At 45.2% G+C, this 23,318-nt stretch overlaps 1 protein-coding gene across 1 annotated transcript in view; it reads right to left on the bottom strand.

Annotated features, from left to right (window-relative positions):
• Positions 1 to 772: 772 nt before the first annotated feature.
• The window catches only part of Rhbdd1 (rhomboid domain containing 1), a 122,932-nt gene continuing 100,386 nt past the window's right edge, over positions 773 to 23,318 (bottom strand). Inside the window, exon 7 of the mRNA XM_059278887.1 lies at positions 773 to 2,119. Within this exon, the coding sequence (XP_059134870.1) occupies positions 2,025 to 2,119 (95 nt within the window). The 3' untranslated portion in view covers positions 773 to 2,024. The remainder of the gene's footprint in view (positions 2,120 to 23,318) is intronic.

Genomic DNA, 23,318 nt, shown 5'->3' on the forward strand with positions numbered 1-23,318 from the left:
GCGCTGGGAATTGGACCCGGGTCCTCTGGAAGAACAGCCAGTGCTCTTAACTGCTGAACCATCTCCCCAGTCCCGACCATTCTAATTTAAGTGTGTGTAAAGGTGCCAGGCTCCTGGGCATAATTCATAACAACAACTAGCTGTGGCTTCACACCAGTTACAAAGTTAAACCAAGGTGCTCAGGCACCTCTGTCTGGAGAGCCTGTCCAAATGCTCTCAGGCTTCACGGATTTGCTTAGCCCATTTGTATGCAAGTGTCAAAGACATTCCAGGTGGATTCACATTAGCAACTAGACACGGAGCTGCACAGTTGGCATGCTCCAGATGTGTCAAATGCATACAATGGAAAACCAAGACGTTAATAGCCTCAAAATGTCAACCCTGGGCACCAGCTCCTTTTAGTCCCAAGCAGTTGTTTGTCGTTTTATTTATATGCTGTGAATTTCCTTCCTTCCTTCATCATCTCCTCTCTCCTTCCCTCCCCCCTCCATTCTTCCTTCTTTCTCCAAGACAGGGCCTTGCTCTCTCTCTCTTCTCTCTCTCTCTCTCTCTCTCTCTCTCTCTCTCTCTCTCTCTCTCTCTCTGTGTGTGTGTGTGTGTATGTGTGTGTGTGTATTCTGGCTGGCTTAGAACTTCATATGTAGACCAGCCTGACTTTGAACTCAGAGATCCTCCTGCCCCTGGCTCCTGAGTGCTGAGATTGAAGATGTGTGTCACCATGCCTGGCCTATGAATTTTCTTGAAGGACATATAGTACTTAGCTTAGAGTCTGTTTTATTGGTTATATATTTCTTGATTTATTATATAATTAGTCTTCTGAAAGCACATACACACACATTAAAAATAGAATATAAAATTGTAAACAAAGAAAGTCAGGTCCCACACAGTCCCCCTCCAAAGCCAATCTGTATTAACAGTTAGTATGCTTTTGTAGATGTCCGCATTGTGCATTAAGAAAGCCTGTCTACAATTTTTATAATAGAAAACTCTACATGAATGGTGAGTTAAAATGGGAGCATCATTTGCTGCTCCTAACTCCCTCCTAACTAAATGCTCCACGACAGTGAGGCAGTAGCGATCGATATTCTGGCTTTGTCCTTTTATTCTCAGAACACAAGCAACAGAAATCCCTTAAGTGACTTGGACAATCTGTGTATTAAACACTGCAGTTCTCTGGGGGCATTGTTTTGGACACTTGTTTATGACAGGCAGCAGCCACAGTGGCCAATGAAAAGGCACTTGTATGAAGGAAAAAAAAAATACTTCCAGCAAATGGGATTCCCAGTGAGAGATCCACGGGATATCTCCACTTTGCTCTGTATGTGGCACTTACTGCTGCTCTGCAAAGGAGTTAACAAGTCTCCTGCTCCTGGAGGGGTAGCTGTGAACCCAAACTGCTGGTGCCACAGGATACCTGACGAGTGAGGAGGTGTCTTTCCTGTTCCCCTCCAGTCAAGATACTCTACATGCAGACAAAGCACCCCGAGGGGCCGGCGTGAAAGAGGATGGAATATCCCGGGAAGGCAGCCACATCGTCTTCCCACGTCACCGTGGAAACATGCCAGGAGGACCAAGAGTGGCGGTACACCTCCTGCCAAGCCGAGCACCCAGCGTACCAGGCAGAGTGAGAGCTGATCCTCTCACCTGGTGAAAACATATTTCCTGTGAAGGTCTTCAACCCCGATGAAGATGTGCCACTGAGTCATATGGGAAGGAAGGGAGTGTGAAAACTGGTCCCAGCTGAAGAGGTGACCTTTGGTTTAGGAGAGAGCATAGGACCAGACGGGGCTGCTCAGGGAAAGCTGTGCACTTCCTGGGACAAGCCTGGTTTCCAGATGTGTCAGCTGGGCTTGGGAATCTGGACATAGAAGGGCCATGGAGTGGCAGTTCACGGCAGACACGAGTGATCTGCAACAATAACAGTAAGCTCTGCCTTTGTTTAAAGCCAAGTAGGGGCTTGGGGAGCAAACTGAATGGGCTACGGTCCCACAGCTGGACCATGTCTTCCCAGGCGTGGTGCCATGTCACTGGCCATCAAATCTGTGAAGGCGCTGTCTCCTCATTTCTTCTTCTGGCGTGAGTCGGAACCCATAGGGTGTGGGGCCATTTCTGGCATTTCCTGCAGCGAGAAAGCGAAGAGGGAAATCACGCACGGCCTATCCATCGTTCTGACATTTACAAGGCACCACGTACCCTAGGATTCCAAGAGGAGAAAACCAGCTGTTCTGGTGTCATTGTTATTTCAACATTAAAAAGACACATAAACATATTTCGATTGTAGCTGTCAATACTAATTTCAACGGAGTATATATTTCTTAGTGTGGTTCAGTCCATGAGCTTAGTTTGATTCATTCTCAGCTTCTTGATACTCAGTCCACTTTGACTGTTTTCTCCTACCGTGTTCCACAATTTCCATCAGTTAACCTCCCATGTATCTCAAGGGTTGCTTTTACCTTTTATGCCCAACTCAACTAACTCCTCCCTAGCCTACTCCTGACTATGCTGGCTGGCTTCTCCTGCTGACCCCTGGGGTCTCCCCTTTCCTCCTTCTAACCTGCCTGTCTTAGCAGCCTGGGTATCAGAAGCACACCTGACTGAGACACGTGAGTCCCATCTTCCTAGAGAAGAAGGGCAGCATGCACAATGGAGAGCAGGAGCAGAGTTAACGGACCCAGCGGCAGTGACATAATGTCTCAAGGGATTCATGTTCTGCCTTTTTTTTAAATGCCCTTCTTAATCAACTCACCCCACTCAACACACACACTGTGCTAGCTGACAGACAAAAACACAAAGGCAATATTTAAAGGTCACATGACTGAGAGGGAGGTTCTTCAGTCTGTAGACATACTCCAAATATAGGCTGTGAGAGTCAATGTACTTCAGTCAGTACATGGAGGCATTCTTTGAAGGAGAGCTATATAGTCTTTGATCTTAAACCCCAGGGAGGAACTTTCATACCCTCTGTTGGACGCAGGTAAGTAGTTGACACCAAAACGCCTTTTCATTGCTGGATCTGCAAACCCACTGATGGGCTATGAATCGTCTTCTCATCACCTATATCAACCCGAAGTCTCACCCTCTATTTCAACACCTGGCTAGCCCTGAAATCTTCCCCCAATACAAACTCCTTAGCCTTCAGACTTTCTCTGTTAGTTGTCCTCATTCGGTAGCTGCCACATTCTGCCAGACAGAGTTGCCATCTGCGTGCACCTCTGCTCCCTCCTCCCAGCGACAGAAGCTAAGGTGGTAGGGGACATCAATGACACTTCTCACCCCTCAGTACCTGGATCAGTCCCAAATACATAGCTGTTGTCAAATAAATATGGAGTTAACAGCACTTGCTTATGACTTCCAGAGGGATCGGTTATGACATCACCCATCACGGCTCACTCAGGACTGACAAGACTGATTCAGGGAGCAAAGGCTTTGAACTCCCTGGCCACATGAGATGATGAGGATACTTGTTTTCTCTGAAGGAAAGCAAGTGGGCATGTGCTCTTTCTTGCTCATTCTCTACGAATGGTTCTCTTCCAAAGACATTTCATTGTTGTTCGTATTGACAAGGCAGATAACTGTCAGAACTACAGTGAGGTGTCAGAGAAATGGGGGGGGGGCGTCAGGGCCGATTTCTGAAATCAAGGGTTGAATAATCAGTTCGATCCATGACTGGAATTTTAGTTGTCAAAGAAAAGCCAACAAAAAGTAGCCAAGAAACTTTTGTGTGATCTTGTTTCTGCATTGTTACAGGGACCCTGATGCTGACTTCTAACCAGTCCTTTCTTGTTGAGTTCCTAGGACGATGACCTCTTATGCCCGTGCATCCCTTCTTGACTGGAACAATCGAAGGGAACGGGGAAGGTCTTCTCCCCATGTTCATCCCTAATGATGAACCTTTTCTTTATGGCCTTTTAGAATACAGCAAAACGTATGTCACTGTCTTAACCTTGATTAAAGATGACAGTGAATAAATACACTAAAAAACTTACACCATGACCATTTTAATAACCTTCAAGATTCAAAGTCTTACAGGATACAGTTCTTGCTGTTTTTATGAAGGAATTTGTCTTTGTTCAAAATGGTGAATTTTTGAAATGGCAAATACATGAATCAAATCAACACGAGTTTATTGCTTAACATTGTTTCATGTTAACTGGATCCAAATCCTACTTTGCTGTTTATGGCTGCTTTTAACAAGAGAATTCTTAATTGTACTTATGAACCCAGGCCAGTATTTGACAGCTCATTGAAGCTGGGCAAGGACTGTATTAGAATGAGCTGTGGTTAGAATCAGGAGCAGGCTCAACGTGGCAATGTTGCCACAGGACACGAACCAATAGAAGTGGAGAGTGTCCTCAGACTCTCAAAGGAAACCAGTGTCCTCTCTTGTGTTTCTGTGACAGATGATCCACGATTGCCTTTGGGAGGACCAACTGTCTCATGATGGAAAGAGGAGCAAGGAGTCAGGGGGCAGACAGCGAGGGTTCCTCAGGTCCAGGGCTCAGCATAAGTTGGCAGTGTGCATGTTCTCTCTCTCTCTCTCTCTCTCTCTCTCTCTCTCTCTCTCTCTCTCTCTCTCTCTCTCTCTCTCTCTCTCCTCTCTCCTCCCTCCCTCCCTCCCTCCCTCCCTCCCTCTCTGGGTAGGGTACCTCAAGTCCTGTGTTCAGTATAAGTAGGCAGTTCTCTCTCTCTCCTCTCTCTCTCTCTCTCTGTCTCTCTGTCTCTCTCTCCCTCCCCCTCTCCCTCTCCCTCCCTCCCTGGGTAGGGTACCTCAAGTCCTGTGTTCAGTATAAGTAGGCAGTTCTCTCTCTCCTCCCTCTCTCTCTCTCTCTCTCTCTCTCTCTCTCTCTCTCTCTCTCTCTCCCTCCCCCTCTCTCTCTCCCTCCCTCCCTGGGTAGGGTACCTCAAGTCCTGTGTTCAGTATAAGTAGGCAGTTCTCTCTCTCTCTCTCTCTCTCTCTCTCTCTCTCTCTCTCTCTCTCTCTCTCTCTCCCTCCCCCTCTCTCTCTCCCTCCCTCCCTGGGTAGGGTACCTCAAGTCCTGTGTTCAGTATAAGTAGGCAGTTCTCTCTCTCTCTCCTCTCTCTCTCTCTCTCTCTCTCTCTCTCTCTCTCTCTCTCTCTCTCTCTGGCTAGGGTTCCACAGGTCCAGTGCTCAACATAAGAAGGCAGTGTATACGTGCTCGCTCTCTCTCTGGACCCATTTGCAGGGCATTCAAGGAGAACCCAGGCTTAGCCAATAGAAGAAATGCCACATGCTGAGTAGAGGACTCACATCCCTATCCACTCAGAGGTATGAAAGTCACTCCATTTATAGAGCCCTCTCAAGGGCTCCTATTTCACTTAGCTTTTGTTCCCAACCTAGTCATCTCAGTTCCACAGATGGGCCAAGTAAAGGACAGTGGGTATTAGTAAGACATCTCAGGTCACCTGGCCAGTGCAGAAAGGAACAATACTTGAGCCAAGGTTTTCTGGCCTCTTATAACCTACCCAACTGCCATCACTTCTTAGCCATGGAACAAGTTAGACACCATACCTCCTTGCCACATCTGACCTTTCCACCCACACTCAGTGCTTCTCTTCATGGATATGTGGGACTCACAGACACTTGAGCACAGAAACCCAGGCAAGTGCGGTGTAAGATGGCAACTCTTATGAGCCTCAGCTAATAGCAAAGATCCAGGTCAGGTCTACAATCCCACCTCCTGTTTCCTTAAATCCCAAAGCAAAGCAGAGCGGTCCAGTTCACTAAGAGTGCCACAGCGCCACGGTCTCCATTAGCACTACAGCATTAACTAGGCATCACCTTCTTTGTATTGTGAAAAATCCTTCAAATTCAGTTTCTGGTAACAGCAAAGCTACCCTACTATCTGAACTGCTTATCCCAGGATCCAAACACTATGTCTCTCTGAATCCTACTGAGTTTTTAAGTGTTCACAAATCTTTGATACTCTGAGAGGAATTTTAAGTCAGCTGTCAGTCAGTCACTCACCTACTGCTTGCCATGTGTGCACTGTGGGTCAGCACGATGCCAGGAACAAAGGTCTCATCCACTGCCATCAATTTCTTTCCTTTGCACTGACTTTTAGACACATTTCTGGGATTTCCATCCACCCGCATCATCTATTACTCCTCTGTCTTCTGGAACCTCAAAGGGACCAGGGTTCTACAGGCATGTTTCCGAGAGCCTTATTCTCATGTTTCAGACATAGTCTCAAGTTGGTTAGGGATATAGAACAGGGCCTGGTCCAGCTTCAGGTGGGTGGAAGATGTCTCCAGTCTCATAATGGGAACATGCCGGTAGAGAATCAGGAGATGGCTTCCTGGGTTTGTCTGGGACTCATTGACATGCCCCTGATAAGATGCTTCATTAAGCAGACCCTGGGTAGTTTCTGTGTGAGGGTGGCTGCTGAATAAGGAGGATGCTTGCTTTCTACTGCTCTGTACAAGATTTCTACTCCTTCATTTATAGCAACAGTTCTCAACTTGTGGGTTGTGACCCCTTTGGGGTCAAATGACTCTTTCACAGACATCCCGCACATTTATATTATTATTCATAACAGTAACAAAATTACAGTTATGAACAGCAATGAAGCAATTTTATGATTGGGGGTCACCACAACATAAGGACCATATTAAAGGGTCGTAGCATTAGGAAAGTTGAGAACCAGTGATTCATATCTACATATCTTTGAGTGAGGGGCTTCCCTCATGTTGGTCTCCTAGTTTTTGAAATAGAATGGTGAGAGCAGCTCCCCTGTGAGCCTGTTAAGAGGACTGCAAGAGGCAATGTGCACATATATATCTTGCTTAGCAACATGCAGTGAACACCTGTTATATCTCTAATGCCATTAGGAATCATATTAAATGTCTGTATTTGAACTAACTCCATAACATATTAAGAAAATGAAATAGCAATATCAGTAACTTCTTAAAGAACAAGTCCAGTTATGTTTGCAGATGCTTTTAGCAGTGATTTGAACATGTATGGAGTTGTTAGCTACTAAAAATTTGCTGTCTAAGAAATGAATAGCAGCTGGGCGGTGGTAGCGCACGCCTTTAATCTCAGAACTTGGGAGGCAGAGGCAGGTGGATCTCTGTGAGTTCGAGGCCAGCCTGGTCTACAGAGCTTGTCCAGGACAGGCTCCAAAGCTACAGAGAAACCCTGTCTCGAAAAACCAAAACCAAAACCAAAAAAAAAAAAAAAAAAAAAAAAAAGAAAAGAAAAGGAAAAAAAGAAATGAATAGCAAAAGGTAATTAACAAACTTCACTGAGCAGCACATTTTTGTAACACAGAGGAGCCTTTGGGCTGTTGGGAAAGCCCAAGTGTCCAGCATGGACCTTTCTTCCATTTAGTTAAATAATCACATATTGAACATTTCCAGGTGGCCTGGGTGAAATGGCCTTACTCTGAAGAGCCTGGTAAAGAATATTGGTATTTATGAGACTCACCCCCACACCCATGTCCCTGTAAATGGAGGTCAGACCCCAATCTTACTCAAAGAAACAGTGAGCATGCTTCAAGAGGTCCCGGGAACACTTCCTATTTAAGATGACTTAGCTCAATTACAGCTCCAGTACTGAGATCATACAATTTATTGATTTGTGGTTCTTGACGGAAAAATTCCAGTTTTCTACCCTTATGTATAATACAGTAATCTCTATATTTTATGGCTAAAAGAAGGGAAGTAATTTTCTCTAGGTAAGAATTGCTGGAGAGTGCTGAGAGTTCATGGCCATTTTCCCTACTGTTCACCACTGGTGTATACAGGGATGTTTAATTTGCTGGCATTCACAGATCTGCACATGAGCTGATAAGCACTCATGCCATTCAAATTATACTACGGAGAAGTCACAGGATGGGATCATATCCTTCCCTTCAAGTAGAGGGCTGAAGAAGGGAAAAGAAAGTACAAACTCTAAACAAACCCCTAGCATTCTGTGGTATATCTGCTGAGGAAAAAGGGCAGCAGCATGAGTTCCCTATGCTCTTTCAAGAATGTTACTTTATTAGAATTGCAAAGGCTCCTGAAAAGAGAGTTGCTAAGTGATTTACTTAAAAAGACCGGAAAGGTCTGGAAGAAACCCCAGGTCTAAGAGCTTGAAAGATGATCTTTGAATGAGGGTAGGCACTTAGGTACAATGTTATTACCTAATTCAGAGTCATTAATTATGATATGATCTCTCTCTCTCAAAATAGTTTGGTCTTCGCCTAAAACCACATGACTTTCATACCCTGGAAGTTTCATGATGGCTTGAAAGAAGGGTAACAGATAGTCATGACTTGAAAGAAAAACACTGATATTCTCATCCTGCCAATCAATCAAGCCAGCCAACCCCAAATCTCAACTGGCACCTGGGATCTCAGCCTGAAAGGCTTTGAGATGGCCCTGCTCTTATACGGTTCTCTTGCCTCCAGTTGGTTGGTGTTGATGCCATTTAATGGATATGAGTGACTTGGGATCAACAGGCTAGGAAACTACTGAGTAAATGAACCTGTCAGGTGCATGGTGTCGGGCAGACTGTTGTTCAGAAAGAGTCAGCATGTGGTCTAACTCTGCTACATGCCCACCTAGGTATTACCAGCCTTCTCTTGGGAGTATATTATGTGATCAACTTTTATGAATAGAACACGTGGAACCAAACACATAGGTAGAAATACAGAAGCTCTCCAGAACTCAGAATACCCCCCTGTTTCCTTCCAGAAGGGCATGTGCCTTCCTTGCATGTTTTACCAAGTTTCCAATATTCTAATTTCTTCATCCTTGGGTCTTTACAGCCGTGTTCTTTTCTTTATTTTTATTAAGAAATTGTTTATTCATTTTATATACCAACCACAGATCTCCCTCTCATCCCTCATCCTGCACCCGCTGCCCTGCCTTCACCCCAACCCATCCCTCATCCCCTCTTCCAAAAATGTGAGGTCTCCCATGGGGAGTCAGCAAAGCCTATTACATTCAGTTGAGGCAGGTCCAAACCCCTCCACCCTGCATCAAGGCTGAGCAAGGTGTCCTACCATAGTTAATAGGCTCCAAAAAGCCAGTTCATGCACCAGGGATAGATCCTGATCCCACTGCCAGGAGCCGCTTAAACATGTTCTTCTCTTTAAAGCCTCTGGGTTGCCTAGAGTCTTAGCTTCCTCCCCTCCCCTTCTTCCAGATTACCCTGCTTCCTCCTCTCCCACCTCTTATTTCTGTGCTGATTTCTAATATACAGGTCCATTTTCACCCACATCATCCATAAGAGAATTCATAAAAGTCAATCTGAATGGCTTTATCCTTACTTCCTTTCTGTGAGATATCTTTTTATACTCTGTGAATATATGTTGTTCCCATTGGTTAATAAATAAGCTGCTTTGGCCTAGGGCAAGGCAGCTTAGAGGCGGACAGGAAATCCAAAGAGAGAAACAGGAAAGAGAAAGGTGGAGTCTAGAGAGATGCCAGCACCGGCAGGAGAAGCAAGATGTGAAAGTAGAGGTAGGCCACGGCCACGTGGCAACTTATCGATAAATAGAAATGGGTTCAGTTATAAAAGCTAGCTAGCAAGAAGCTTGCCATAGGCCATACAGTTTGTAAATAATATGAGCCTCTGTGTGTTTACTTGGGTCCGAGCAGCTGCGGGACCTAGGGTGAGAGAGATCTGTCTGGACCACGCAGGGCTGGTGGGACCAGAGAAACACATTACATTTGTGAAAGTCTTCCAGGTTGCTCTGTGTGGTCTTGGTCCCAACTATCTTTCCCGGTAGAATTTTCTTCTCTGTTTTATAGGGAAAGAACTGAGATGGTAGGGTTTGAAGTAACTTACCCAAAGCACATAGCTCAAGCCCTCTTCTCTCTCTCCATGGTGCCCCAGGCATGGATGTGCTAGTCTCTCACTTAACACCAGAAAATAATCTGAGGTTGTCACTGTTTACTGGAGACTCAGACACTGGATTTGCTTGAAAACACTGGAAACCATCTACCTTCTGCCCTTGCTATGATTCCCCCACAAGTGCCAGATTTTACTTAGGACTCCTAAGTGTGCCTCTTGAAGTTAATATTGAGAAACATTAAGGGTCAGCAGAACCCAGGATTGGTAGTTCGCTGTGGAACTTCTTCCAGAAACATGGAGGAGTGAGAAGGCAGCAGCTGACTGACAGTTGAACAACAGGGTCCCACTCTCATGAGGACTCGCCACAACGGGAGAGATTTATTTTAAATGATTAATGATTTTAATGCAAAATGTGCAATGTACAAATTTTTAAATTTTTAGAAACTTGGCTTGTCTTAAATCCCTTCAAATTTTTATCCCCTTAACGCTTTATTGTGAGGCATTCCAGTGAGTCTATACACGGCTTTTTCAAAGGCTTCTATAGACAATTAATAAGGCTTTAGCAGCTCTAAAATTTCCTAGCAGAATGCTTTTGGTCATTAATCTGGAGGTGCCTTGGTTTATCCAATCACATAAGCTGAATCTGGAGGTTCAAAGAGACTGCCCATCTCCAGGAAGCCCTACACTTCTCCTGTTCTTTTGGATTTTTTGTTTTTATTACTGGAAATCATCTAGGAATATTCATTGGGCAAATACATACAATCTCTTAGAAAATAGACACAAGCTCGCCAAGGACAGAAGCTGTATTGTGTCCTTCACACTGAGTCCGACTTGTGGAGACAGAGAGTTGGACACATATCTTCAGACACAGGTGTGAGGACATGATTAACAGTGGAAAAATCGAAACCTGAAGGTAAAATGCAGAAGTCAACTTTGTGCTATGGGTCTCTGGGGAGTGAGTAAAACATAAGAAACATACCTAGAAAATGCTAGAAGGATGAAAACCCATTAGCATATTAAATCCCAGTCCTTTCAGAAGCTGTGGGGTTGGGGTGGCTGCAGTCCTGGCCTCTCCCGATGTTCCAGAAGAGTCCACAGCAGACAAGACGAGCACAGGAATACGGCTGTTCTCCACTACTAGCCAGGGTGCTTTTGCTCAAGTTCTATAGGCCTTCAAGAGTTCCCTGATGCCTGACCTGCACTTCTCAGGCAAATGAGACCTCCATTTATTCTGACATTTGCCTGGAAGCTACTGTGTGCTTAGAGCTGGTTCATGTGCCCATGACTGGTTCCCATGGAGTCTTCAGGGATGGCAGCACCTCCTCCCTAAGAGCACAGATTTACCCTGATTATAGCCTGCAGCCAGGCAGGGTACCCTCTCTGGAAGAGGGTGCTTGGTTCTGCCTGTGGTAGCCGGACAGGGAAGCACTGCCCTGTGCAGTGCTTTGGCAGTGTCCCCCAACTCATTTGGTCTCATTCAGTGCCCTGCCGCCACACTCCCCAAACATAAAAGTTACTCGTAAGTTTTTTTATTAAATTGGAATATTTGTATATTTACAAAAAAAAAATGGCAAAGGTAACAGAACATTCAATTCTGGTAACGTCAACGCCTTATATTAGTAAGGTAATTTGTCAATACTACGAAATGACCATCAACATATTACCACAAACTCAATTCCAGACTCATTTGGATTTTGCCGGTTTTCCTAAGTTTTTGTTTCACAGTCCAATCCAAGAAATTACAGTTTATTTAGACTCTTGGTTTGTGGGTATTTCTCAGTCATTCCTTGTTTCCTATGACCTTGGCTGCCTGGCTAGACACCCAAGAGAAATTCTTCAGTTAGATTTGCTTTATGGGTTGGCCTCTTAATTAGACTGAAGTTCCAACTTTTGACAAAGAAGATAAAAGCCACAGAAATAAAGTGGACTCTTTGTCCCCCCGCTGGCACCAACAGAATGAGCTGCTGGTGCAGCTAACCCTAAGCAACTGGCTAAAGACTTTTTCCAAGTTTCTTTACTGTAGATTTTTGTTAAGATTGTATTTTTATCTATTTTATTTATGTGTATGTATATGTGTGTGTCTGTATGTGAGCATGTGCAGATACCAGTAGAGGCCAGAAGAGGGTGTTGGATGTGCTGGAGCTGGGGTTTTACAAGGCTTTTGAGGTGCCCAGCATGGCTTCTGGGAGTTGAATTTTGGTCCTATACAAGAGCAGCAAACACCCATAACCGCCAAGCTGTATCTCCAGACCCAGTCTAAAAACTTCTTTTGTGTTCCAAGAGGATAAAGCTTTGATCTTTGCTTGTATGAGTCCCCAGGATAAACTGGAAGTGGATATTCCAAATGAGATTTGTCACCTGGTTACTCATGCTTGGGACGCTCAAGAAGAGGTGGAGTCCCTGATAGCCTTCAGTCAGCTCTGATGTCCCAGGGCAGTGGTCCTGACTGTCTCTGCATTGTGACTTACTAGGTAATTTGGTTAAGACATGGATTTGGGTTTGGTGGGGTTGCCAGTGAGCCCAGACACTCAGGTTTTACTGAAGTCCCGCATGACTGTGAAAATGATGTACACTGACCATTGTTACCAACCATCTTCCAACTGAAAATATCCAGTAGTACTTGCATTGGCCAGCAGGTGGAACCAGAGGCCCACAACACGGGGTCTGCAGCCTAGAAAACTAGGACACATTCCAGTCAGCAAAGCATTCTGCATTGTAAGCAGAATAAGGGTCATTTTGAAACAGATGGGCTCTACAGAGGATGCCGTACCGAGTATTGGGGAGCTGTTTACTATCTAGATGGTCTGCAGGTTATTTGCCAGCATCTAGCAGCTTCCACGTCACATCACAGTTCCTCCCGAGGAAAAGCTAACAGGGCGGAGAGAGGGAGAGGGAGAGGGGAGAGGGAGAGAGAGAGAGAGGAGAGGAGAGGGAGAGGGAGAGGGAGAGGGAGAGGGAGAGGGAGAGGGAGAGGGAGAGGGAGAGGGAGAGGGAGAGAGAACACTAATATAGGATTTCTCTTTTTTTTTTTTAGAGCTGAGGATCGAACCCAGGGCCTTGTGCTTGCTAGGCAAGCGCTCTACCACTGAGCTAAATCCCCAACGAATATAGGATTTCTCATCAGTTCCAAAGTCAGAATTAATTGTTGCTCTTGTGCATACGCCTGTGTTTCTCACTGCTCCAGTCTGTAGCTCCCTTACAACCCTAAGTCCAAATCAGAAAGATGAACCCATACAATTGTGGTGATTTGATCAGACCAGACGCAGTAACAGTAACAACAACACATGATTTAAGCCTAACTGGTTCACATGTCTGCTCTAACCTGTGTCAGTTCCTGTTCTCACTGCTGCAACAACATTCCCAGCAGAAACAATGTAAGGGAGGGAGAATTCATTTGACTCCTGGCTTCAGAGTTCAGTGCAGGGCAGCTTGGCATCACATGCTTGGACAGAACATGGTAGTAACGAGACTATGAGGCAGAGGACCTTTAGCTCCTGGTGGACAGGAAGCAGGACAGAGAAGAGCAGGAAGGGGCCAGGTCAAAAACACACCCCAGTCAACTACTTCTTTCAATCAAGCTGTACCTCATACTTTTTGGTAGCTCCTAAGACTGCAATCACACTGTAAATTCTGCAGTCATATTACAAATCTGTCAAGATGTTAAACTTCTCATTTAGTAAGCATGCACAGAAGTGTGTTTTGCTAATCTGGGCATTTATTTTGTTAAAATTAATTAATTTTTATTTATGTGTATGTGTGTGAGGTTTTGTGAGTATATGGGTACCACTTGCATGCAGAAGTAGACTCCAGAAACAGGCATTAGATTGCCTGGAACTGGGGTTACATGTGGTTGGGAGTCACCATGTGAGTGCTGGGAACTGAACCTGGGTCCTCTGCAAAAGCAGTAAACCTTCCTAATGGCTGAGCCATCTCTCCAGATCTAGGCATTTCTTAATTCAAACATGTTTACAATCAAGATTGACCCTCACACACCTCCATTTACCCTTTCCCCAGCCCTCCTACCTGCTCAGGCCCCACTCCTTGTGCTTATCCAGAGGAATGGCAGATTGGAGGAAAGGAGAAAGAGAGAAAGGGAGGAGGGACGGAGGGAAAGATAGGGCCCTCAGCTCTACTGTGATAACTCCTGATACAGTAGTTTAGAGCGTTGATAGCTAAGGAAGGAGAGTCAAAATGTGGTTTGACTTGGAGTTTTTCCTTGTGTAGCACTGGGCTAACTAGGATTTAAGAACAGAGTATTCCAAGGGATTTAGAGATCTGCAAAGTCCCCTCCCACCCCCCAACACACACAATGAGTTTTGCCAGGAGTACTCATTGGCCTACCTTGCGATCTCAGGTAGATGCTGCTGTCTTGCCTGTTGGTGCAAGTTCATAAAGGCACCTGCTATGGACTGGATGTCTACCCCTTTGTCCCCTCAGTCCATACAATGAAGTCCTAACCTTCACTATGGTTGTGTCTGCAGGTGAAGCCTTTGGCAGGTTGTTAGACGGAGCCTCTACAGTGGAGTTGGTGCCCTTGGAAGGGGAGGAAGACACCAGAGCTTGCTGTCTGCCACAGATACAACAGGGAGGCTATCACCCCAGGCAAGGGACCACACCAGAGCCCAATCATGCTAGCACTTAGAACTCAAACAGCAGAAGCTAGGAAGCTTTGGAAATACCGCTCAGTCTGTTATGAAGCTCATGAATTAGCCTGGGCTCTACAGTTCTTGACACATTAGCAAACATCTGGGAGCAAGAAACAGACTGAGAGATGAGATGTATTACACATATTTGATTGCACTGAGTGCTGTCTTAAAGGCCTTAAATATTCACACTATCCATTTTTTCAAATACCACAAGCCTGGCCAGTGCATAACTACATGTCCAGATGTACTGACATCAATGCATAATTATGGAAATGACCCCTGACCTGGGAAATTGTCCCTGACAGTCTTAGTGGACCAGGGAAGCATGGCGATGGTTCAAAGCCATCATTAAAGATAAAAGCCCCCTTGGGAATCCATCTCTTTTGCAGGTGGAAGCCTGGTGATGACAGTGAGGTAGTCAATCACAGGGCCGCCGGCCAAGGGCACTATGAAAGGACAGCCCAGGGCAGATCCACCCCAAGATAGAAACAGCTTCCATCCTACGGCCACATCCTCTGCCAGGCCAAAGCAACCAAGAAAGAAAAGCAAAGCAGACAGGAGGATGGGGCTGGGGGTTGGGGTGGGGCTGAAAACCAGCCAAAGGAGGCACTCTGTAAAAAGTAGGGTGTTCATGCTTTCAGAGTGGAAGACCTGGTGGGTAACCAGGAAGGGGAGGATGCCTCGACCCCATTTCCTTCCCAAGTGGATAAGCTGTGAGATAAGCAGCCGGAGAGGCCTTCTGGAGAAATACACAAACAAGCCGGAGCCTTGGCCCTTAGTCCGGGGTCCTCAGAGCTCTGCCGTTCTTATGTGGGTCAGAATCAGTGCGGAACTGTGATGGCTAAAGCCAATTTTATGATGTGGTAAAGTATCCTAGGAGAGGAATGTGTTTCGGAGTGTGATGGCATTGAACCTAACTCTGCATCTACACCCCACTCTCTGTGTGGTGTTCTAGGTCTGATAAACCCACTCCCAACCAGAACCCTGACTCTGTGGACCATTAGACCTTGTGCATCTGTGCACATCTCTATGCATGCATGAGCATACATATGCATGCTCTTGCAGGTACTTGTGTCTGCATGCATGCATTCCATATGTATATCTTCATTATACTCAGAAATTCCCCGAGACTAAAGCACAGCACTTTCAACAAACAAATCCTCCCAGGGGTTTCTCGGGCTCTTGAACTAGCCTGCCTCTAATTGCCTCAAGCTGGCTAGAATTAATCTCAAAAATGATTTTGAGGCATGACATTCTATATTATTGAGGTTTGACAACAATGAAAGTGAGTTACTCCTGAACACCTGTCCACCATTATCAGAAAAGCAAAGCTTACTTTATGAAGAGAAAGTGAGAAACCAGAACCAAACTTTGTAAACTTAAGCCGGAACCTGACTCATCCTGGACAGCTGAAGGTGTAGATGAGGGGAGGGAAAACCGCTCCTGAGCATTTTTGGAAACATCTAAATATGTGGTTTGGTCCTATAAAGAGCTAGTTCTGGAAGGCCTCTTCCCAGTCTCAAAAGGAAACTAAACAGATTTGATAAAGTTTGTGAGGTATGATGGTGTATGCTGAACCCCAGCACCTGGGAAAACAGAAGAAAGAAGTGAAGCTCAATCTTGGCTAAATAAAAAGCCTGAGGCCAGCCTGGTCTACATAAGATCCTATCTAAAAATAAAACTAAAACATTGGGTCGAGTGTGGAAAGGAGAGTCTGTGAGTGGTATCCAGGTGGTCATAAAGATTACAGAATTCCAGCACAGGGAAGCTGAATTCCAGAAAGGAGACACATTTTTTTTCCTACAAGCTGAGAGATGTAACAGTGCCCCACCCCCCTCAACAGTCTGGTCAGGTTGCATGGCTGTCCTGCTTTGCTCTGCAAGTCATTTCATCCAGCAGAACTGGAACGTCACCTACCAAACCTGGAGTAAGCACCGGAAGTTGCTCTGTGGCTTCTCAGCTGTGGTGAGGAACCACACATCGAGTGGGGGGCTGCAGACGACTTTGAGTATGAGCTTTCCCTTTATTTTAGACAAGTTCCTATCCGATCCTCAATTTCCTTATTTGTACAGTGCAGAAATCTAGAGAATACACAGCTGGATTCTGAAGACCAAGTGAATTAAAGGAGTCTCTCACCCAATCTGAAGGAAATCAACGAGGGTGAGACTTTTTGCCAGTAACGCCTTTTCCAAGCTGCTCTCTCTACAACACCCCCGCCATTCACCCAGTCCCACAAGCCAAAGTCTTTCATACCCCTGATGTAGCCTCTACCTCAGCACTACCAAAGCCTGTGATTTCCAACGTGTGGTATCACAGCCCCGATGGAGAGTCAGGTTCCAGCCCAGTGTTCTTATACCACCATGTTGCTTTCAAAACCATGAATACAAGGCTCCCTTCCCCTTCATTTCCCTCAGTCTGACCCATAGCTCAGCAAAATGTTATTAATTTTAAGTGAAAAGCTAGGAGGGTGCACAGAGAAGGTAAATTGATACCGAGAATATTTGAGTTAAAAAAAAGAGAACAGAGTCGGACATGGTGGCGTATGCCTTTAAACCCAGTACTTGGGAACCAGTTGGAGTGCTGTGAGATCCAGATCAGGCTGGCCTATGTACTGAGTTTGACCCTAGCCAGGGCGACATAGTGAGACCTTTTCCCAAGAAAGAAAACAAAACAAGAACAAAACCGATGGTCTGGAAGAAGTTTAGGGTTTGTTGCTGCAAGTGCAACATTTTCCAAGATTTCCTTTGGATCTGAAGACAGCAGGCAAGGGCCTCTGATTTGGCTAAAGGCCCACACCTGCTTTCAAGATTTAGGGTCCAGAAATTAAGGGCAGCAAAGCCCCAGTGAGGAGCTTTGCCAACGTGACTGATCTAAATGGAATGCGATTCTGTGAGTCATTTGTAGCTTTAAATACTATAGAGAAAAGAATTTGTACAACATGCCTAAACAGCCTGCCTTTGATGTGGTGAACTCTTTTAAAAACACATTGTTCAAATTTATGCTAAAATGCAAAGCCCTCGTGTTTACAATGGTGTTATTGGAGGAACACAGCAAAAGAGTACAACTGTTAACTTTAAAGGCAAGATGTAAAACTTCAGAGCAATAGGGCGATTCCCAGTGAGAATTACAAGCTGTTAAACCTCAAAAGGCTTCATCAGTAAGCAGTGAATGCTCTTGATGCATCTTGGCCTGAGAGGGGGTTGCTCTTTATATAATTTTGGGTGCTCTGCTTTTATCAGAGCTTTTGCTTTTACCTCAGATGACAACCATTGTGTACACAGCCCCCCCCACCCCCAACCAGTGTTGTGTTGGATCCTGTTAATTATGCTGTAGGGCTAGGGCAGTGTCTCAAGGGTCACCATTGCTCCTGGGGCAGGCTACAAATTACACATAATGTACTGCACTATAAGAGACACTCGGTGAGCCAGGCTAGCCTTTCCAAAACAAAACATCAACATCCGAGTCATTTTATTATAAAAACCAGAAGGGAATTCTTCAGGATTATAAACATCTGAAGACAACTTTCTCATGAATTCCAGTCAGCTATTTTGGATACATAGGGGGGCGGGTAAAGCCGAAGAACAATGCAAACACATTTTACATTCTTGTTTACTGAGGAGGAGGTAGGGGCAATCATGAAGGCAAGATCACATTGAGTACAAAACAAAATGAATACAGAGTAAGCTGTAGGCAGAGTCCAGACACCAGACACACAAGTCCCAGTGACAGTTCTTGACCCTGTAGGCTCATTCTGAACACAAAGGTACAGGAGTACATAACTACAAAAAGCCAGGAGCCAGACTAACCACAGCCTCATAGTATTCCAGGTCCCCATGTCTTGTACCAAGCACCAGGTCTCCCACCATGACCTTGTTTGAGGTGTCTTAGAAAAAAGAGGATGAATCTTCAAGAGAACAGGTGGGGTACCCTAAAATGAAGCCTCAGGTTTCATACATAAAGGACTATCAAGGTAGGACAGGATCATGGGAGCAGAATGGTGGTTGAGGATTAGCACAGTCTTCATGCCTCAGAGCCCAGGTGTCTGCATGCCAGGGGCCTGCAATGGCCTGACTTTGCCCTTTTGCCTGTAGTGCTGACAGACACACTTCGGACCCCTCTTCTCCCTTCCAGAGGAGACAATAACCCAATGTGTGAATCCAGCTGGTTGCTTGCCTTCCTCTTAGACAAATGGATATTCTAGAAGAGCTTAAGCGAGGAACAGCATTGAACTCTGGAAACCACCTCAGTGTCCAACACAGCACAGAGAGGGAAAGGCAGAGGGGAGTATGAAATGGTCGAGGATCATAAATCTTGATCATGTGTCACAAACTGTCACAGTACTGGACACTGCTCCTTCAATGTAGCTGCATGTCAAAGCAACGGAAGCCAGCCTCATGTTGGATTGACAAAGTCACTGAGTAGACATCCTCCATTTTTCCCTGACTGAGGTACCACTAGGGTAGGCGTGGGCACCTGTAAGTTTAAGTATGACCAGGGTATATCGATAAGGTAATGGACAGGGGATCTCTAGCCACGCTCCAGGATGAGAACACCATTTAAAGCTCTGTGACCCATGCAGTAAGACCAGTATTGAGATGCAGGTACCATTTTGGAGCTTGCTGAACCATACAGGCCACTAGGCAAACCTTTGTCTTACAGATGATAAAATGGAGTCAGTGTTAAGAATTCATACAGGTAGCTCAGACGGTGTTTGACGTGGAACCAGCTCCCTTGGCCCCCTGGTCTACAGTGATGTATCTCCAACCACCATCTTTAACAGCATGTGCTCAACAAGGGTTCAAGAGAAGGGGGTCACTAAGATGCAGTCTTGCTCATGGGGCCCATAACCTGTTAGAACAGTGGCTTCCCTTTGAGGTCAGATCACAAATACTCAAAAGTGCGGCTGGCAGGCAGTTAACCTTCTACCAAACAAGCCCTTAACTGATTTTTATCTTTTCCTCTGATTCACACGAGCAAAAGGCTTAGGTAATCCCAAACCAAATTCCAGCCTTCCATTTGACAGTAAAGTGTGCTTAGAGCTGCAGTGAAAAACAGGGTTTGAGAGGCTCAGGATCCTAATTACCTAAATCCATACACTCAGTGCTGTGGGAAAGGGAGCCATGGATGAGGAAAACATTGGCCATGCCTCAAGGCTGTGAAACTGGACAAGGAAGTGGGCTTGAGAAAATTCCATGAGGCCAGCCAGGGCTCTAAGTCCTTCTGTCGCCTCAAATAGACAGACCCTTCTGCTAAAGGTAGACCAGATAGCCAAATGAAAACTCTTAGGAGTGGACAGCTGGTTGGATAAATAGGTAAAGCCACAGGATCAAGATAGACGATGGTTACTTATTGATCTATAGTTGTCCACTCCAGCTTAGAGAAATCCTACAAGAAAGCACGATCAACCAATTCTGCCAGTGATAGAGGCAGGTCAGAGGTCTTCCCATAGTGCTGTTACTCATTTATACGGTAACAATGAATGATAATCAAGGTCTGGCCCTTGAAAGAATGGAAATCTCTGCAAGAAAACAAGTCAGACATCAAAGACCCTGCTGACGGAGTTGGGCAGGGAGAGAGTAAAGGTGAGAGGTTACGTTCTAGAACCGTTTGATGAAACAGTCCTGTGGGGGTAGAGCTTCAATAAATAAGCACTAATCTTCAAAGTGGGGACAGTTTCGAGTTAACGTCGAAGCAAGGGAGAAGGCAGAACACAGAGTGAACTTGAAAAACTGTCGCCTTCCCAACATCCTCTGTTAGTGGAGCCAGGCATCTCCCCTGCCACACTCACCCACAATGGCCGCCAGCATCTCTAGCACAAGAAAACACGTCAGTGGTTCTCTGGAGTAATTGCTGCCTCAAACTGATTCTAGGAAAATCTCCTTCTCTCCCAGGGTGAAGATATACTTTGGGATTCCTGTCACTAATTAAGTGGTCTAGATACATTCATAAGAAGATCATCTGAGGACTGTTTTAGGAACACACACATTGAGGTGCCACGTAACATGTCAGTCAGTGATGGAATGTTCACGTGTGATCGCACCTGACAGCACTCCCATAAGATTACATTATCTAGCCATAGGAGCTCCACCCGGTAAGAGCAGACAGACCAGGAACTGCCGGGAACAAGTCAAGTCTGCCCTACGTGTGCGGTGTCACCCCTGCCGGTCTTCAATAAAGGTATGTGGAATGGCTGAATCCCAAAGAATTTTCATGACGGGAGGGAAAGTCCCCTCATTTCCAACTCCTGCCTTGACCAAACACTTGGACTCTGAAGCAGCCCCGCACACTTTGAGTTTAGTCATCCACAGAGGCTCGGCATAGCCACCAGTGTCCTTTTCACACGTGGCCCTGCTTCTAGGGAAGGAATGATGCTGAGGACGGAAAGGATGGCTCTTCCACTTCCGGCATCCATGCTTCTCTTTCTTCCTCACGTTTAGTCTCCTTGTCTCCTTTTTTCCTAAGCAACAGACTTTTCCTCTGGCTTTCTCCATCATGTTCACATCCTATAGCTCTGAAGGAAGGCCACAGAGATTCTCCTTTGCCTTTTCATAAATACGTCACACTCCATGACAAATCTAGAATTATAAACCAAACAGGCAAAAAGTGCCTCTTTGATTCTGCCAAGCAACTTATTTGAATATTCAACTATCACGAAGAGTCACATTTATTCTGCGAATGTACAGCAAGTCAGAGTAAACTATAGCAACACAGGAGAGAAAAAGAGTTGGTTATGACTTGAAAGTAGCTCTTGTATCATAAAAACAAGAGCTCCCCAAATTCTGTAGTCTCCCTCTCTGTGTCGTCACTGTCATGGAAGAGAAATGGTTTGAGAGAGGACAACAAGGGAAACAGAGAACTACAGCAGCTGTTCAGACAGGGTCTCTGTGTACAACAGACCAGTCTGAAACTTGAGACCCTCCTGCCTCAGCCTCCCGAGTGCTGGGATTGCAGGCGTGTACCAGGGCATTCCCCACTACAGTTTGAAATGATAGCTTGTGGAATGTCCTTTTAGCTTCCCCACGACTGTAAAATGAAAGGGGGGCTAGATGTTCAGGAGACGATACACGCATCGGTGCGAGACCTCATGCTCCAGCTGGCCCCTTGCTTGTCAATTCTTGTATTCTTACCTCGAGCGCATGGTTATCAAACAAGGGTGACTAAGCACTTGTCTAGGTTCTGTCACAGGATGAGGGAAACTGGAATGGAAGGGCAAGAGCTGGCTTTAGCCACTGTAGGGACAGTGTTGGGGGACTATGGGTTTTTGAAAAGCATATGAAAATGCTCAAGGCCTGTAATAATTAGTTGACTCCAAAATAAAGAAACTATGAAAAAAAAAAAAGTAAAAGGCATTTAATTAAATGCCTATGAAAAACACCATTTCAGCAATTTATAACTCAATTACACATATGGTTATGTATGTTTGTGTTCTATATATTTATACTTTAAATTTGTATTTAAAGACTAAGGATGGGATTGCATAGGTTTTAATATACTAGAAATGACATGGAGTGGGCTTCTCAAATTCCACAAAGACCCTCAAAGGATCCATGTGTTGGGCAGGACATCTATAACTCTTATGAAGATTACAGACTATTGGAGGCAGGTGCCTGTCAACAGCCATAACTGACTTATGAAATATCCAGGAAAGTATATCTCAATTTCCTTGTAAAAAACAACCCTAAACAAAAATCACAACTATATAGCACTCAGGAAAGGTTTAAAGACAAACACTTAAAAAGTAGATGGAAAAATACTCCAGAGGCCTGCAGAGCCCAAGAGAAAAGTGTCAACTGGTTAACACTGTCCCTGCAGATGGCAGATTCCTCTGACAGAGGCACCTGCCTGCCCATACAGGCAGTCAGTGTTGGTCCAGAGCTCAGTCATACCCCAAACATGGCTGCTCTACTGCCCTGTGCAGTCAATAGTGTTCTTGATATACAAGCCCTCACCTGGATGCACAGGCACAGACAAAGCCTGGCCCATATCATGAGAATCCAAAGACTTTCTTTTTAAAGCTTCTTTTAGTTAAAAGAAAAAAAAAAAAGGAAGGAGAAGAAACCACTTTTCAATTAGCTTTGGCCAATAGATTGCACTTTCTATTTGCTCTGAGAGTAAGAAGCTGGAGATTGCTCCTAATTCAATTCTATTTCTCTCTTTTGTAGACATTTTTATCAAACTCCTTAATCCTCCTGTCTGGCAATGGCACTAGGTAAAAGAGGAGAATGAACTCAATTTTGAAAAGAAAGGATCACATGACAAAGCATAGAAACAGGCCTTAGGAGGCAATTTGATTTCATTCTTCTTCCTTTTCTCACTTTCCTGGAGGCCTCTTCATGGTGCCCATGTGGGGAGCAGGGTGGGAGAGGGCTGGGAAGGTGATGTGACTGGGTTAAAAGTAGCCCAGGATATGGCATACAAAGTTGAAGAGGGTTAACAGTCCCACAAACAGACCCCAACTGCTCCAAAGTCCCGTGTCAGTACACTAGACCTGCGGGGCCCAAGCTCCCTTGTGCCTTCATCATGAGATGTGTTGAGATGATGCACAGTGTGTCAAACAAGAAAACAAACCAAGAAAAACATTAGCTCTGCGAAGGATGCAAATCTACTAAAAATACATTTAGGAGACTTCAAACGTGAAGTCACATTTACAAAATAACTGCTTAATGACTTAGCCAAAAATGATTCAGGAACACATGGATTAAATTCCCTTCAAAATACGCACGGCTTTGCAAACTAGGGGAGAGACTTGCTCAGCGGAGTCAGCTCGGCTGGTAGGGCACAGCCCTGGGAGAAAGAAGTCTCTGCCATGCCTTTGCTGGTACTTTCTCTGGTGACTGTCGATTGGCCACAGCAGTCACTACCTAAAC

Source organism: Peromyscus eremicus, chromosome 13 (assembly GCF_949786415.1).
Source record: "Peromyscus eremicus chromosome 13, PerEre_H2_v1, whole genome shotgun sequence".
NCBI lineage: Eukaryota > Metazoa > Chordata > Mammalia > Rodentia > Cricetidae > Peromyscus > Peromyscus eremicus.